Here is a 17,742-nt window from a genome sequence, read left to right as displayed (position 1 = left end):
AGTCCAGCAACTAAAACATAGATTTGCCCCAGTGAATGAGAATTCTCAGCAAGTAGATATACATTCACATAGGAGGTAACTGTCCAGAGCAAGTCACAGAGCTGAGAGACAGCTCAGGCTGTTAGAGCACAGAATGTGTCTGCCGGGCACCAGAGGTCAGTGCTTCAGTCTAGAACAACACCTGGTATCAAAGCTAAGAGTTGCTCTGGACAATATCACTCTCTCTATTTCTCCTAAACAAAATCCATAAGCAGATCTTATAAAAAGTAGGTCAAGTCATAGCTGACATATTCACAGAGTTTGAAAAATGGCTGCTGAAAAGTCATTGGAAATTTCCAAAGGACCTGAATCCAACCAATTTATAAGCACACCATTCCATGTGAGTTTAAGAGAGATTTGGACCTCATCAGGGAGGCAAAGATTACTTCCTTTAGGAGTTGAAGATTGGCTCAAGCTCAAGTACATGTAGCAGTGAGCACAACACAGAGGAAACAGACTGATGTGAAGCAGTGATGCTGGAACAGAGAGAACATGTGAGCTGCATCACACTGGACAGCAAAGCTGGAGGCATCTTCACTGAGGCTCTGGGGGCAGCTCCCTGCCTGGCTGAGCAGCCCTGGACTCATGAGCCCCAGGTGCAGGGCCTCCCTGACTTCTTGTGCAGAGGGGAGGTGGTGGGGCAGCGCTGTGGATAAACTGCTGGCACAGAAGTACACAGATGTCTGGGAGGGTGCAGCTGACTCCAGTGTGAGGGGGAAGCTCTCTGTATCTGGCCTGGAGACCCTGTAGCCCTCAGGGACCTCTCCTTTGTCAGTGACACCAGCACCAACTGAGAAGTGGATCAGTCTCAGCCCCTGTCCAGGGTCTTGCCGGTACCAGTACATGTAGTTGTGATTCATTTTCTGGCCACATTCCAATTCTGTTTCCTGTCCTGTCTTCAGGATCTGGAATTTGGGGCTCTGCATAACACTGGTTTCCACCAGGCCTGTAGAGAAGGAGAGTCAAACATTGCAGATACAGTGACCAGTCTGAGCACTTGGGACCTTGAAATGGCCCCCTTGAATGGACCCAGCCAGGAGACTCACCTGCCTGCAGGAGACAGGTGGCCACACAGCAGAGGAGGCTGATGCTCATGGCAGGGGCAGGGCAGAGAGGAGGGGGTCTCCTGTGTGTGTGGTGCTGAAAGGGGAGACAGCTATATGGAGAGTCATCTGAGATGTCACTCTCCCACACTGGGTCCTAGAGCCAGCCTGTCATAAGGGCCACACCTCTTCCCATACCTGTGCTCTGCAATTAACAGTTTAGAAAGAGAGTGTTTGATCATAATACCATCTGTCCTTCAAGTCACCGTCAACTTACATATACAATTACTACTCAGCTATTAAGAAAGAAGAATTCACCATCACCTCGTCTTGGATGGAGCTCAAGGATTTATGTAAAGTGAAATCAGCCAGAAAGATAAAGATGGGGAGTTGGGCAGTAGCGCAGCAGGTTAAGCAAGCATGGTGAAAAGTGCAAGGACCAGCTTAAGGATCTGGTTCGAGCCCCTGGCTCCCCACCTGCAGGGGAGTCACTTCACAAGTGGTGAAGCAGGTCTGCAGATGTCTGTCTTTCTCTCCCCCTCTCTGTCTTCCCCTCTTCTCTCCATTTCTCTCTGTCCTATATCTAACAATGATGACATCAATAACAACAACAATAACTACAACAATAAAATAATAAGGGCAACAAAAGGGAATAAATATTTAAATAAATAAACACATAAATAAAAAGAATGATAAGGATGAATATAGGGTGGTATCACTCATGGACACAATTTGAGAAATTTGAAGAACAGAAGGGAAAACACAAAGCAGAGCTTGAAATGGATTTGGCGTATTGCCCCCAAAGCAATGGACTCTGGGGGAAGGTTAAGGGGCTTTCGGATCCTGATGAATGATGGTGGACAGCAACCTAGGACAGGGGTGAGCATGTTTTGTAGAAAAATGATAAATTCAACCTTTGAATCATTTACTGACCACATTTACTGCATTTACTGTAAACCATTAACCCCCCTAACAAAATAGCAAAAACAAATAAATAAAACATACTAAAAATGTTAACTTTTTTTTTTTGCTTTTGCTATTGCAATTACTATTGTTTAATTCTTTATTTTCTCTCAGTTTATTACTGGGCTTTCGTGCTGGCAGAACTAATCAACTGCAACTATTGGCCTATTTTTTGATAGAGACATAAAAAGGAAAAAAAAGGGAGGTATAGGAGAGATGTAGGGGTAGTGATGATGGAGAGAAAGAGAAACCCACAGCACTGCTCCCCTGCACATGAAGCTCCACTCTGCTTGCAAGTAGGATCCAAGTATTTTCTAAATATAGTTAAAGTGTGAAGATTGTGTATGTTCTTTCAGGGCAAGTGTAACATTTATATCACATGACCGTTTTGTTACCTGCAAACCTGGAAAGCACATCTAGAAAATTCTTCCTCATGCAGACTCCATGAGCTACATCCCATAGCTTGGATCTGAACAAGGGCTACAGAGAAGAAAATTGTATCTATCTTTTCTGTACAGGAGAGGATCTGTAGATATTTTTTAACCTTGTTGGTATGCTTTTAAAAACCCCTTCTGTTTCATTTGGTTTAATCCCCCCTGCTTAACACTATTCTATTTACATAACCACTTCATTCTATTTACATAACTGCTGTTAACAAGCACCACCCTTCCTCCAGGGCATTGGTGGTTCAGTGATAGAATTCTTGCCTGCTCCGCCCCCTCTCCTTGTCATACCCTGATTCTCATCAGTCACTTTTCTCTCCACCCTCTCTGCGTCGCATCCTGTTCCCACCCTACTGGGCTAGTATATTTATAAGGACAAGATTGTTTGTAGTTTTTAGGTTAGCCTAGCTTGGTACAGATTGTGCTGTGTCCCGCATGAATAAAGAGATACTGTATACAACCCAGCCATGAGTCCCTGGTCGTCTGTTACCCGCCCATGAAGCCAGCCCGACGAAAACAACATAACCTGAGTTGTTTGTTTCTTTTTTTTCCCCTTTTGTTGCCCTTGTTGTGGTTATTATTATTGTTGTTGTTTATGTTGATGTCATTTGTTGTTGGATAGGACAGAGAGAAATGGAGAGAGGAGGGGAAGACAGAGAGGGGAGAGAAAGATAGACACCTGCAGACCTGCTTCACTGCCTGTGAAGCGACTCCCCTGCAGGTAGGGAGCCGGGGGACTCGAACCGGAATCCTTACGCCAGTCCTTCCTTGAGCTTTTTGATCCGCTGCACTACCACCCGACCCCCTGTTGTTTGTTTCTTAAAGTCACCTGGGAAGATGTTGTGATAATCACATAAGAAAATCCGTCTTCGTAGTCGTGATCTGAAGTGGGCATGTGGTGCAACACACATTCCAGTGCACGTATGACCATGTGTGAGACAGGGTTTCAAGTCCTGCTCCCAGTAGCAGGAAGGGAGAAGCTTCACAAACGTTGGAGCAGTGCTGCAGATCTACAGATCTCTCTCTCTTTCTCTCTCTCTCTCTCTCTCTCTTTCTCTCTCTCTACCGATCTATCTGTCTATCTGTCTGTCTCTCATGCTCTTTCTCCCTCTGCCTCCCCCTCTTTCAAAAGCAAAGTCAAAAAAGAAATGTTCAGAAGGAACAGAGAAGTCATCATTCAGGCACTAAGACCTTGCAACAAATGTGTTGGCAAAATAAATAAATGAATAAATAAATTAAATATATAAACTCTGAACCAGAAAAGAGGAAGGAGAGGAGGGCAACCTTTCTTTTTTCCTTTTTCAATTTATTTTTTTTAGTGATTTAATAGTGATCGACAAGATGGTGGGATAAGAGGAGTACAATTCATACAGTGTTTCCACTTTATAAATAAATTAAAATAGACTTGTTACTTGCGCTCAGGTATTGAAGTATTAACTTCTAAAACTGGTATAAGCAGGGGAGATAATTCTTATTTTCATAACTTCTGAAACATTAACACACATCACTTTAATAAGCAACAGAGATGCTGTCCTCTGTCCCAGACTGAGCCAGCCTTCCTGGATGTCCCCCCCACCCCCAACCCCAGCCTTCATCACTTCCTGAGCTGGGCAGGAAGGTTTTTGTGTTCCAGACTGCTGGTGGTGCAGGGCTGTGCTATGCTGCTGGCACAGAGATACAGGGCTGAGTCCTCCAGCTTCAAGGAGCTCACTGTCAACTCAGAGTGATGGTTCTTGGACTTCTGCTGGACTGAGAACAGGGCAGGGAGAATTCCCTTCTCATTCAACTGCCCATTATAATACTGCACCATGAACTGAGGGCCCTGGCCTTGTTTCTGCTGATACCAGTATACGTAGTTGTGTCCAGACTCATAGGAACATCTCAGAGTCACTGCTTGACTGGGTGCTTTGACCAGGTGCTTGGGGGTTTGAATGACTTCAGACTCCACTGGACCTGTTGGGTAAGAAACAGAAATTGATCACATACATAGGAAAGCCTCATTCACCAGCCTTCATGCTGGGTGGCTTGAGTTTGTGACATGGAGAGGCCTTTCACAGTCATATATGGAACCCAGGACTCACCTGCCCCCAGGAGACACAGGGCCACACAACAGAGGAGCCTGGAGCCCATGGCAGTGCCAGGAGCCAGACAGCTCCGGGAAGGTCTACAGCTCTCACCTTCCTGTTTCTCTGCTAGGATCATTTCCTCTGATGTCACTGCTATGATGCTACTCACCATTGTGCCCCAGCTGGACAACGTTTTCTAGCCTCTGTGCCCCTGGCATGCACTATTTGTTCACAGCCCTTCAACCAAAGTTGCTTTGTGTTCATTTGACCGCCTGCACCTCGCTCTCCTCTCCCTAACCATGCCTGGCACTCAGCATCCAATCTTTAGCTTCCTGACCCTTTCAGCCTTCAGGCTCTAAGAAATCTCTCCGACCCGGAAAATGATAAGGGAAGTAAACCAGAGACTCCATACCCTCATTCCACCAGGACCCAAGGCATTTGTCACCAGCTATCTTGTTTTTATACCATCACTGAAAGGGAAGGGAATCTGGAAAACATTAGAGGAAGCTAGACTCTGCTTTGCTGTTTCTCCCAGACCTTGGGAGAATAATGTGGCTTCTAACAAAGGCAATGAGATGCAGAAATAGTATAATATTACACTATTTAGTAGTGGGAACTGTATAATATTATATCCCCACTATCTTAGAATTTTGTAAATCAAGAATAGTAATGATGATGATAATTACAATATCCCTACCCTACAGGCACCCTGCTCTTTTTAAGATAGTTTAATTCTGTGCATCCACAGTGCCCCCAAGTGACTAAAAGTCCACAGTCTCAAGAACTGGAATCTTTTTTTTTAAATAGTCTTTTTTCTAATTTTAATTTATAAAAAGGAAATACTGAAAAAACATAGGATAAGAGGGGTACAACTCCATGCAGTCCCCACCACCAGAACTCTGTATCCTATCCCCTCCCCTGATAGCTTTCCTATTCTTTATTCCTCTGGGAGCATGGACCCAGGGTCATTGTGGGATGCAGAAGGTGGAAGGTCTGGCTTCTGTCATTGCTTCCCCGCTGAACATGGGCGTTGACAGGTCAATCCATACTCCCAGCCTGCCTGTCTCTTTCCCTAGTGGGGTGGATCTCTGGGGAAATGGGGCTCCAGGACATATTGGTGGAGTTCTCTGTTCAGAGAATCTTATATCTAAATGAAAAACAGAAATGTTCTCCAAAGTTTAACTATGGTAACTCCTAATCTACTCCTTCGCCACCACTACCACACATACATTGCACTCACACCCTACAATACACACATAGACACACACACAGACACACACACACATACACAGACACACACACACAGAGACACACACACACAGACACACACTCACACACAGACACACACACACACAGACACACACACACTCACACACACTCACACACACACACTCACACACACACACAGACACACACACTCATACACACTCACACACACACACACAGACACACACACACAGACACACACAGACACACCACTCTTTCATCAGATGCACTGATTTATGGCGCATGCATGTTCTATTTACCCATAAGTAATGGTGACGAAGACTGTTTGAAGAGGACTGTCTAACAAAGTTATGGGATATGTATTCCATGGAATACTACTCTGCAATCAAAAAGCTTTTGTTTCCTTTGGGAGAAAATAGATGGAATTGCAGGTGATAATACTTAACTAAATAAGTAAAGAGATGATATACAATTACCTGTTTCACTCAGATGTGGAATCTAGTCATCGGATATACTTGAACTTGCCAAAAATGCAAGTAAGTAAGTAAGTAATTTTATTCTAAGGCTTGTGAGACCTATGATGGTTACTTTTAGGAGATAGATGGATGGGGAAATAAAACTTTGGTGGTGGGTGTTATGTGGGATTATACCTTGTAAACTTACAATCTTGTAACATACTATTAATAACAAATAAAAAAAAGTTTTACGGGGGTTGGGCGGTGGCGCAGTGGGTTAAGCGCATGTGGCGCAAAGCGCAGGGACCGGAGTAAGGATCCCGGTTCGAGCCCCCGGCTCCCCACCTGCAGGGGAGTCGCTTCACAGGCGGTGAAGCAGGTCTGCAGGTGTCTATCTTTCTCTCCCCTTCTCTGTCTTCCCCTCCTCGCTCCATTTCTCTCTGTCCTATCCAACAACGAATTGCGTCAACAAGGGCAATAATAATAACCACAACGAAGCTACAACAAGGGCAACAAAAGGGGGGAAAAATGGCCTCCAGGAGTGGTGGATTCATGGTGCAGGCACCGAGACCAGCAATAACCCTGGAGGAGGAAAAAAAAAGTTTTACAAGAATTGTATGAAATAGTTTTCATCTGGGAGGACAGGCAGTGGAGCACCTGGTTAAGCGCACCCATTATAGTGCACAAGGACTCAGGTTCAAGCCCCTGGCCCCCACCTGTAGTGGGAGAGCTTCATCAGTGGTGAAACAGGGCTGCAGGTGTCTCTCTGTCTCTTTCCGTCTCTATCTCCCTCCCCTCTCAGTTCCTCTCTGTCTCTATGATTTATATATATATACATATATACAGTAAATTTATAATATAGATAAGGTTGGTGAAGTTATCTTTCAATTAATATGTTACGTATTTCATAGAATTGCAAAATTATGAAATCATAGAATCCAAAGCATTTTCTGAGATTTCTGCCATGTCTCAAAGACATTTAAAAGCATGGCTGTGATCCAGGAAGTAACATAGGTAGAAAAGAAAAAATAGCCAAGACATCTGTTAGAGGGAAAGATGGCAGGGTCAATAGGGCCAGAATAGTGTCTCATGAGAGATTCCTCCTAGCTGCTGGCTGATTGGTTGCTGATTGGAACAGGAACTAGAATGTGGTCATGTCTATGAAACTCAGCTGTAGGAACAACCCTTTCAGGACTAAGCCTGGACAGGAAGTGTTGGTATCTGCACATGGCATCTAGCACTCCTGTCCTTGAACTCACAGGCAGGATTCTGCTCAGAGATGTCTGTGTGAGGAGCTCCAGGAAATGGGAGCTGAGCCCTGCTGAGCCCTGCTTCCTGCAGCTGCCAGCAGGTTTGTGCACAGGGAGAAGTGGACTGTGTGGGGCTGTGTCTCTGCTGCTGGCACAGAGGTACACAGAGGTGTCTTCTGGCTTCACAGGGTCCACTTGGAGGTTCAAGTGGGAGCTGTCTGGGCATGCAGGCAAGAAGCGACCAGGAATTGTGTTATTGTCAAGGAGTCCCCGATTTTCATAGTAAAACATGAGTTCTGGTGGCTTCTGAGCACTCTGTCTATACCAGTACATAGCATCATGTCCCAGGTGTTGTTCACACTTCAGGGTGGCTTTTCCTGCCTTCACCATCACCAGGTATTTAGGCATCTGGGTAATTCCAGTGTCCATGGAGGCTGCTGGGAAGAAAGGGACAGATTTCAGTTAATGTCCAAAAGAGGATTGTTGCTGTAGTCACAGACAAAATCTTGGATTCTGAAGAAAGGCCATTTAAATCCAAGACTCACCCGCTCCCAAGAGACAGAGGGCCACATAGCCCAGCAGCCAACAGTCCATGATGAAGTCAGAACTGGGAAAGAGTCATCTACCCAGGATGCCCTGGGCAGGAGCTGCACTTTGGTGTCCCTGTTCTTGGTTGGTGGTTTTGCCTGTGATGTCATTTCCTTCAGTCTCCCCAGATCTTAATCATGCCTTATAGAAATTCTGACAGAAGCAGTCTTTAGAGGCAGGAGGGATAATCTTCCTGGAACACAGGAATTGTATGTACAATGTACATGCAAGATACAGCAACTACCAGATCTGCCAGTTTTGGACTCTTTCTCAAAGAATAAATTAAAATGTACTTATTTTATCAGCAATTCCTTATTACGTAACAAAAACAATAAGATTGCAGGTGTATAGATTCACAACAAACATACCACCAATATTTTGTATGTTATTCTCTATAGCCAATACAGTTCTTACAAAATCAGAGAGAATGCCACATTGCTTGATTATGTCTTTTACGTAATTTGCTTGGATTATTTATAGTCCACATATGAGTGAAGCCATCCAGTAGTTGTCTTTCACCTTCTGATTCGTTCCACCTTCACCAACCTAATCACCTCCAGTTAATCCAAATTGTTCCAAAGGATACAGTACCATCATTTTTAGCTGTGAAGTACTGGTTCAAGAATACATGAATATTTTTTTGCCCATTGATGGGCATTTAGGTTGCCTCCATAATTCAGCTATTGTGAACAGCACATATCAACATGGGTGTGCATTTACACCTTCATGTGAGTGTTCTTATATCCTTTGGATAAATAATTTTACAAAGTAAGTTAAAATTTTCCAGGGAGAGCTGCTCCCTTGATAGTTAGTATTGCTTCAAATAAAGTAGTAAAAGAAGGAAAGAAAAAATATATATATTACAGAATGTGGTGTGTGTGTGTGTGTTTCTGCGTCTATCCAGGTTACTTAGTCACACAAGGAACTCCCTCACAGGGCAGTTGGCTATGTCCCTCAGAGCCTAAGCTTCATGGAGTTCCTTTGCACAACTCTGTGGAGGGGCTTGATTAGTGGGAGGGAAAAAATGTTTTCTGGTACACTGCTCATCATTAACAATCAACATGTTGTTTAGGGAGGGTATATAGTGTGAACACGGAGTCAGTCTTTCCTGGCTCATGGTTGTTCTGATGAAAATTATCCCAAAAGATTGGCATTCAGTTGTTTAGTTTCTGAATTTGTTATTAGCCATGCAAAGTAAAGTTAAGCGAAAAGGCTCAGAGGATAGGTTTCCCGACAGTTTGGGGGCCAAAAACCCAGACTAAAACCCAAGGTCAGTGACCAAGACGAAGACCCCCCCCTTGTCTGGGATCTGCTCCCTTTATAATCCCCTTAGGCCACACTGGTGCCCACTTTTCATTGGCCCAGTGGAGTAAACTCTTCCTCCTTCATTTCGTGCAAAAGGAAGAAGGGGCACCCGTCACCAAGTGACTCTCCACTTCACACGTGCAGACTCAGTGAGAACAAACTACACTGGAAATATGCTAGCATGCACCCCAGTTCCATGTGTGCAAACCTAGCAAGAACAAGATGTACTCCCCAGGACCCCCTGTGTCCTAAATTTCCCCTCAACAATGTGAGGTTCAGACTCTGGGAAAAGGGCAGAGATGACCATCAAGGGATAAGCCCTTTCCAGTCTCTTGAATGGAAGGGTGTAGGGCTTGACTTGGTCTGGAGCAAGCTAAAATCTATCACCTGTAAGAGGAAGGGAAATTAATTTGAAAAGGATCTGCTTTGATATATTTGAGAGGTTTGCTAGGTATGCACAAGACTAATAAGAGAATGGAGCCTCAATGCACTGGCCTCCCTCCTACAAACTCCCACACTTTTTCTGCCTTCTGCCTGCCCTCAATGTGAAAAGCTCCAGGAAATGGGGAGCTGAGCCCTGCTGAACCCTGCTGAGCCCTGCTTCCTGCAGCTACCAGGAGGTTTGTGCACAGGGAGAAGTGGACTGTGTGGGGCTGTGTCTTTGCTGCTGGCACAGAGGTACACAGAGGTGTCTTCTGGCTTCACAGGGTCCACTTGCAGGTTCAAGTGGGAGCTGTCTGGGCATGCAGGCAAGAAGCGACCAGGAATTGTGTTATTGTCAGTAAGTTTCTGATAATAGTAGTGAAACATGAGTTCTGGTGGCTTCTGAGCACTCTGTCTATACCAGTACATAGCATCATGCCTCAGGTGTTGTTCACACTTCAGAGTGGCTTTCCCTGCCTTCACCATCACCAGGTATTTAGGCATCTGGGTAATTCCAGTGTCCATGGAGGCTGCTGGGAAGAAAGGGACAGATTTCAGTTAATGTCCAAAAGAGGATTGTTGCTGTAGTCACAGATAAAATCTTGGATTCTGAAGAAAGGCCATTTAAATCCAAGACTCACCCGCTCCCAGGAGACAGAGAGCCACACAGCCCAGCAGCCAACAGTCCATGGTGAAGTCAGAACTGGGAAAGAGTCATCTACCCAGGATGCCCTGAGCAGGAGCTGCACTTTGGTGTCCCTGTTCTTGGTTGGTGGTTTTGCCTGTGATGTCATTTCCTTGACAGTTTTACTCGACCATATTCATAGCTTATATAGGATTTGATTGAAGTTGTCTGTGGGAAGTCAGAGAGCTCAGCTATGCAGTGCAAGACTTATATGTTTAATGCCCCATGTTCCCTTGCCTGTCCATTCTAGGTCCCATGCAAGCAATGACAACTGCCAAATCTGAGAGATGTTTTGACCTCATTTGGTCTCTTTATATTACTAACACATATAATAAACTCATGTTATTAGTTAATTGTAAATGTTTATTATAATTCCTGGGTATAGCTTCACACCATTTGTACCACCAAAATTTTATTTGCCTCTGTCCATAACTACCAAAGTTCTCACAAAGTCTGAGAAGTTGCTAAGCTGCTTAACTTTTTTCAACTCTATTTATATGACTTGATTATATTCCACAGACTAGTGAAACCATCAGGCAACTGTCTTTCACTGTACTTCTTTCAACTTCACATACATAATCACCACCAGTCCAACAGATGCAGCATCATCCTTTTTAGCAGCGGAGTAGTTGTCCGTGGATATATCTCATCATTTATTTATCTGTTTGTCAGTTATGAGCTGGTAGGTTGATTTCTTCCTTTCCCTGTCATGAACAACACAACTCTGAGCATAGGAATACATATATCCCTTCATACTAGTGTTTTTACATTCTTTCAATAAACAAATATTGTTTATTGAAATAAGAATCCCGGTTTGAGCCCCTGGCTCCCCACCTGCAGGGGAGTAGCTTCACAGAAGGTGAAGCAGGTCTGCTGGTGTCTATCTTTCTTTTCCCTCTCTGTCTTCCCTTCTTCTCTCCATTTCTCTCTGTCCTATAATAACTACAACAATAAACTACAAGGGCAACAAAAGGGAATAAATAAATAAATAAATATTAAAAATACAAAAGAACACAGACATTTGGTGTAAAAAATTTTTAAAAAGGAAAAAAAAGAAAAAGAGCAGGGAAGACAAACAGACAGAAAGAAAGGAAGAAAGAGAAAAAAATTATATATATTCCCTGTATCTATCTACTATTTCCCTTTCAAGGGACTTCTGTCCATGCCTACCTGGTCACATTAAAAAAAAAAAAATCCCTTAAAATAGTGGTTGAACTGTGTTCCTCAGAACCTAAGCCCCATGGAGCCATTTTGTCCATCTGTGTGAAGAGGTATGACTGGAGAAAGGATATTAGTTGTATTTGGGGCCATTACCCATCATTCACCATTAACCATGAGAGGTTCAGACTCTGGGAAGAGGACAGAGATGACCATCAAGGGCTAAGCTCTTCTCAGTCTCTGAAATAGAGGGTGTGGGACTCAATTAGGCTTAGAGCAAGCTAACATTTATCCTCTGTAAGAGGACGGGAATCTGATTAGAAAAAGATTTAGTTTGGTATCTTTGAGATGTTTGCTAGCTGTGCATCAGACTGATATAAGAATGGAATCTCAATGCCCTGGCCTCCCTCTTCCCACCTTCTACTATTCCCTCACCTCCCCTGCCCCCAATACCAGAGGAGTCAGTGAAACCACTGTACCGCTTTGTGGCCCAAACTTGGAAACATGATTTCCTAGATCATAATCTGTGGTGACCCCAGCAGGAGTTTGGGACTATTAGCATACGAATAACCTCACCCTGGGGAGGTGTTTTAGAGAAGGGGCTGTATAAAAGCACTGGACTTTGAGCGCTTCACTCCCTTTGCCTGTGGCTTCTTCTCCTGCTCAGATGCTTCTCGGTGGAGGTGCTCCAGGCATCCATCTACCATGTCTACTTCTTCTGGGAACTTCTTCTTCTAGCGTTTGCCCTTCTTCCGTAGCCAGTCAACAGCGTCAGGTTGAGCCTGATGTAAAGTTTCGAGACCTCCTTTGAATCTGGAGAGGTGGCAGTCATTGACTATGTGGGTCATAGTCTGTCTGGAGCCGCAGGGGCAGTTCGGGTCGTCTCTGGGGAACTGAACACGTGTGACTCTGCTAGCAGGTAAATTTTAGACCCCTCTACAGCCATGAGCAACCTTTACCAGAGCTGATAACTGTTTATCTTATGGGACTAAACTTTGATAACCATATTCAGACTTTATAGACCTAGCATACACTTAACCTTTGATAATAAGTGCTTGTTTTGCCTTTTACCTGTTTCACCCTTATAAACTGTGTATTGTTTAAACCAGTTCCTAGCTCTCGCTATGAATCCTTTTACTCACGCAAGAAGCCCCAACCCCCAAACCTCTTTTTAAGTTAATTTACAACAATAATCTTCTTATAAACTCAGTTTTATAATAGAGACCGGCCCTTTAATCCATAGACTCGGTGCATCTAGCCATGACGGTGTGACAAGTCAAAGGAATCTGGTATTTAAGTCAATGAAAACAGCAAAAACAACTGCCCTGGACATCAGTGTTAGTAGAACTAACTCTGTCTGAACTCCAGGAATGAAAGACATAGGGTTGTCATAGCCCCCATGGAAGAGTGTGATTTTTTACAACAAATATTCATTGAGCAACGGCTTAGAGTAAAATTTAAAGAGGCTATGGGGTAGGAGGGGAGTGTGGATGATGACCAGGTAGTTTCTTCTGAGACATCTCTAGATACACAGAATGATTGGCAGGTAGTTGACTGATGATCTAACACTGTATAAGGTTTCTGATTCCAGATTCCTTGATACTTGTTGCTATTGATTTTTTTTCTAAAGCCTCCATATTTATAGTACATGCCTGGTTGATTGTCGTAGATACCCAGTAAGTAAGGCTTCAGGCTCTCTGTCTTGTCACAACTCGCTCCCCCTCCAGGTAGAAGTATGAAGAGTGTCAGAGACTTATAAGGGCAGCCCCCAAACCTTGAGATTACACAAAATGCATCTCTGTTAACACCAGGCTCTGGCTTCTTCCCTGAAGGGTTTGGGATTTGTGTACAATAGAGTGACTTAAATAGTCCTTGAGGCATCAGAGAATTGCACCGACTAATGACATTCAAACAGACACATATAGGCTTAGCACAGTCTATATGTCTCCCACACCTTGAAAGTGATTTGTACTTTGGCAGTTGTTCCATTGTGTTTACCTAGGTATCACTGATATTCCTGTTCTTTTCAATATGTTTATCAATAAATACTTTGCCTTGACTTCTGGTCACTGGCACAACTGACCTTGTCCATCCCCAGGTATCTAGGTGCTGTCCCTCTAGACTCTTAAGATAAACTAAGAAGTGACTGGAGTTATTTTCTCTCAACCTTAAGAGCATCAAATCTCAGGGTTCTGCCATCTGGATAAGTGTTGGGCTGTGCCGCGGAGAAGAGAGAGAGGAGGTCTGGAGCAAATGGGGTACACAAATCTTTATTATTGGATCAGGAGGGGGTGGCTCAGGCCACGTGGAGTCAGCCGAAAAATATGGCTGTCCCTGCTACCTCACCACCAGGGCAAGAGAGAGAGAGAGAGAACACGGAAGTGGGAGGGCTTTATTGGGCAACAACCAGGAATGACGTGTCGGGACAGGATTGGTTGAAAAGGGCACTGTGAGAGTATCACAGGGAGTGTATCTGTACAATTCTCCAACAGATAAGGTTCTCCTACCCATGTGTTAACCATAAACTAGAACTTAAGTATGTCTGTCCTGCATTCGGCTTCAGGCACAGATTCCTTCAGGAGTGAGCCTGGACAGGACCTGTTGCTATGAGCACAGAGTCTAGCACTGCCCTGTCATCCATGGGCACATAGGCAGGATTCTACTCAGAGATGTCTGTGTGAGGAGCTTCAGGAAACAGGGAGCTGAGCCCCACTGAGCCCTGCTTCCTACAGCTGCCAGCAGGTTTGTGCACAGGGAGAAGTGGACTGTGTAGGGGCTGTTTCTCTGCTGCTGGCACAGAGGTACACAGAGATGTCTTCTGGCTTCACGGGGTCCACTTGCAGGTTCAAGTGGGAGCTGTCTGGTCATACAGGTGAGAAGTGGCCAGGAACTGTGTTATTGTCAAGGAGTGCCTGATAATTGTAGTAAAACATGAGTTCTGGTGGCTTCTGAGCACCCTGTCTATACCAGTACATAGCATTATGTCCCAGGTGTTGTTCACATTTCAGGGTGGCCTTTCTTCCCTTCACTGTCACCAGGTATTTAGGCATCTGGGTAATTCCAGTGTCCCTGGAGACTGTGGGAATAAGAAGATTTAGAGTAGTCTGCGATTATTCTGTGAAGAGAGCAACATGCACAGTCCATGCACAGTGGTGTCTTCATTAGCCCCAGCACTCACCTGCTCCCAGGACACCAAAGACCACCGCACAGAGGAGTTTGGAGACAATGATGGCCTGGGGCAGGAGGGGCCTCCTCTCTTATGTTTATATGCCTGGTCCACCCCAGATGTATTTCCCTGGCTCTGAGAGAGGTTGCCCTTGGAATGTCACTTTCTTTGTTAGTTTGTACAACACAGCTTTCTTTTTTCCCTTCCCTGCTTTCCACTGGCTCCTAACTGATGGCTTTGATCTTAGTTGGCAAGACAGAGTATAAACAGGCAGACTCAGAGGAAGTGATCTATCAGTTGATCAAGACATGTCTCAGAAACTTGCCCATGTTTTTTGCTAACTTCCTTTCCCCACTCCCTAGCCAATAACTAGTCTTTTTTTTTTCCCCACTGATTTCTACTTTATAGCATTTCCTACTACTGCTACTACTAAACTTCATGTATACTCACTTTCCCTTTGGGTAAATATTACTTCCTGTGATGTCCCCCATGATTTCAGAACAATCTGCATATGGATTTAATTCAGATTACGCTTTAGCAGGATCAATAATGGAGCAACTTTTTTAAGTCATTCTGCATTGTCTTAGGACAAAGTTGAATGTTCAGTAGGAAGCACTCCTCAGCATGTCCAGCAGGAGACAGGAAAATTACACATTAATATCTTAATCTCATGGGGGTAGATAGCACTAGTGAGACTCTTATTCCCCAGCCTCCGAAGTTCCAGGTTCAGTATCCCCCTGCACCACCATAAGCCAGAGCTAATTAGTGCCCTGTTAAAAGAAAAAAAAAATCTAATTCTCAATTAACATCTCATTTTACCAGGGTGCGAGCCTTAATTTGTAACAAATATCCACAAAACAATGCTGGGGAAGAATTAATCCACAAACCCAGAGATGTGAGCTAATGGGAACTCCTACACAATTCTATCAAGGAAGGAGAAGGTCACTGTGTGTCTCTCAATTGTATTCACAGCATGTCCAGCTAGAACAAAAACAAACCAAGTGGTCAGAGCATTCTCTTGCTTCCTTACTCCCTCTTTCTACAAACCTCAAGAGTCTGGGTGAAGTCACAGCTTCCCTAGGTGCCCCCCTAGGGAAGCACACTGACCCCCTCTTAGTCATCTAACCCCAGGCCTCCTGACAAGAGCCTGGGATGCACAGATATGCAGGGGTTTGCAGAGGAGAAGGCAGTGGTGCTAACTATAAAGGGAAGGCTTAGCAATGATTATTTTCTCCTACTGGAGTGTTGTTGGTTTAAGACTCAGAGCCAACTAACCAATGGAGTCAACACAGAGGAAATTTATTAACATGAAGGAATCACAGAAAGTGCTCATGCTCTTAAAGAATCCTGGGCCTTGAATAAAGGGAAGGTATATCTTATATAGAGGGCTGCAGGGCTGAGAGCAGAAAGCTTCCTCACAGAATTTGAGGCTGCAAGGTTAAGGGGTTGGGACTTGTCCCCATTGCTCAGTGTCTGGTTGCCTTAGTTACTGTTAAGGTTACTGTTATCTTTTCCTGCATAGCACCTGTCTGGGGAAAGTTTAGCCTCAGGACTTAGAAGCTTCATGACTTGTCAGGATAAGATAAACCACTGGGGGGAAGGTGAGAGTACCTTTCTCAAGGTCTTCTGTTACCTGGACTTCTTCCCACAGTTTGGCTAGTTAACTCTTTCTTTGCCTGGACATTCACTTTTCTATTTCAGAGAAGCATCTCCAACCATTGTTTATAGATACTCACCTACAAGTCTTTTCTTTTTTTTTTAATTTATTTTTTATTTAAGAAAGGATAAATTAACAAAACCATAGGGTAGGAGGGGTACAACTCCACACAATTCCCACCACCCAATCTCCATATCCTATCCCCTCCCCTGATAGCTTTCCCAGTCTCTATCCCTCTGGGAGCATGGACCCAGGGTCATTGTGGGTTGCAGAAGGTAGAAGGTCTGGCTTCAGTAATTGTTTCCCTGTTGAACATGGACATTGACTAGTCGGTCCATACTCCCAGTCTGCCTCTCTCTTTCCCTGGTAGGGTGGGTCTCTGGGGAAGTAGAGCTCCAGGACACAATGGTGGGGTCTTCAGTCCAGGGAAGCCTGGCCAGCATCCTGATGGCATTCGGAACCTGGTGGCTGAAAAGAAAGTTAACATACAAAGCCAAACAAATTCATCCAGTAGGTATTGATTGAACTTATATTGGTTACTTCTCAAGAATCAAGAGAAAAAAAAAAAAAAAAACCTGAACAAAAGATACAAGAATCACTTTCTCTAAAGAAAAGCAACAGCCTTCAATGGAAGACTACTCACATGAAAAGCGAGTCCACACACACACACATGTACACATAAACACATAAACAAATATGCATATATATATGTATATTTACTCCAGGTACACTGTTCAGAGGCTCTGTACAGTAGCATCAGGGAGGGCAATTAGGATCTCACACCTCAGGCATGAAATTCTACTGTGTGAATAACTTTGCTATATTCCCAGGCCACTTTGTATTTATTTAAAACATCACAGTAAATGGGAATGCCACCTTCTGAAGAATAACTGCCTTCTGTTGAATGATAATATAAATCAGATGAATTCTCTTTGTTTCACAAAGAAGCCAGCCAGAAGGAGATGCATTTGGTGACATACTCTGCAGCCATAATGTCAAAAGTTTAATAATGTTTTGAACTATGGGCTCCACTGCTGTCTATCCAACCTTGTGTACATAATACTGTGCTTGAAATCCTGGCTCTGTTCCTCATCTTCTAGCTTCACTTTGGTGCAATCTCGTGTCCTGGTCTAGGTGAGTCATCGTTCTCAGGGTTGGAGAGATGCACATACACACTAAGAACCAAAGAAGCCTAGTGTCATCACAGACATAAATGTGACCTGGCAAATCCACCTGTGCTTCCATGTCTGTGTCCAAGACTGAGCTGCATAAGG

General features: G+C 44.1%; 1 pseudogene and 4 gene segments (V, D, J or C); all 5 read right to left on the bottom strand.

Annotated features, from left to right (window-relative positions):
- Positions 1–455: 455 nt before the first annotated feature.
- Positions 456–1,170, bottom strand: LOC103112864 (T cell receptor beta variable 6-6-like). The segment is given in 2 exon segments: positions 456–985; positions 1,086–1,170. Coding segments are annotated over 2 exon segments (579 nt in total).
- A 2,821-nt stretch (positions 1,171–3,991) lies between these two features.
- Positions 3,992–4,642, bottom strand: LOC103112863 (T cell receptor beta variable 9-like). The segment is given in 2 exon segments: positions 3,992–4,441; positions 4,570–4,642. Coding segments are annotated over 2 exon segments (408 nt in total).
- Positions 4,643–7,339: 2,697 nt separating this feature from the next.
- LOC132539731 (T cell receptor beta variable 4-3-like) lies at positions 7,340–8,080 on the bottom strand. The segment is given in 2 exon segments: positions 7,340–7,920; positions 8,032–8,080. Coding segments are annotated over 2 exon segments (630 nt in total).
- A 1,839-nt stretch (positions 8,081–9,919) lies between these two features.
- Positions 9,920–10,492, bottom strand: LOC132539730 (T cell receptor beta variable 4-2-like). The segment is given in 2 exon segments: positions 9,920–10,335; positions 10,444–10,492. Coding segments are annotated over 2 exon segments (465 nt in total).
- Positions 10,493–14,371: 3,879 nt separating this feature from the next.
- LOC107522456 (T cell receptor beta variable 4-2-like) lies at positions 14,372–16,144 on the bottom strand (annotated as a pseudogene).
- Positions 16,145–17,742: the final 1,598 nt, after the last annotated feature.

The sequence above is a fragment of the Erinaceus europaeus genome, chromosome 8, assembly GCF_950295315.1.
Source record: "Erinaceus europaeus chromosome 8, mEriEur2.1, whole genome shotgun sequence".
NCBI lineage: Eukaryota > Metazoa > Chordata > Mammalia > Eulipotyphla > Erinaceidae > Erinaceus > Erinaceus europaeus.
Note: the sequence above shows the minus strand (reverse complement) of the source record. Positions and strands in the feature narration are given on the sequence as shown.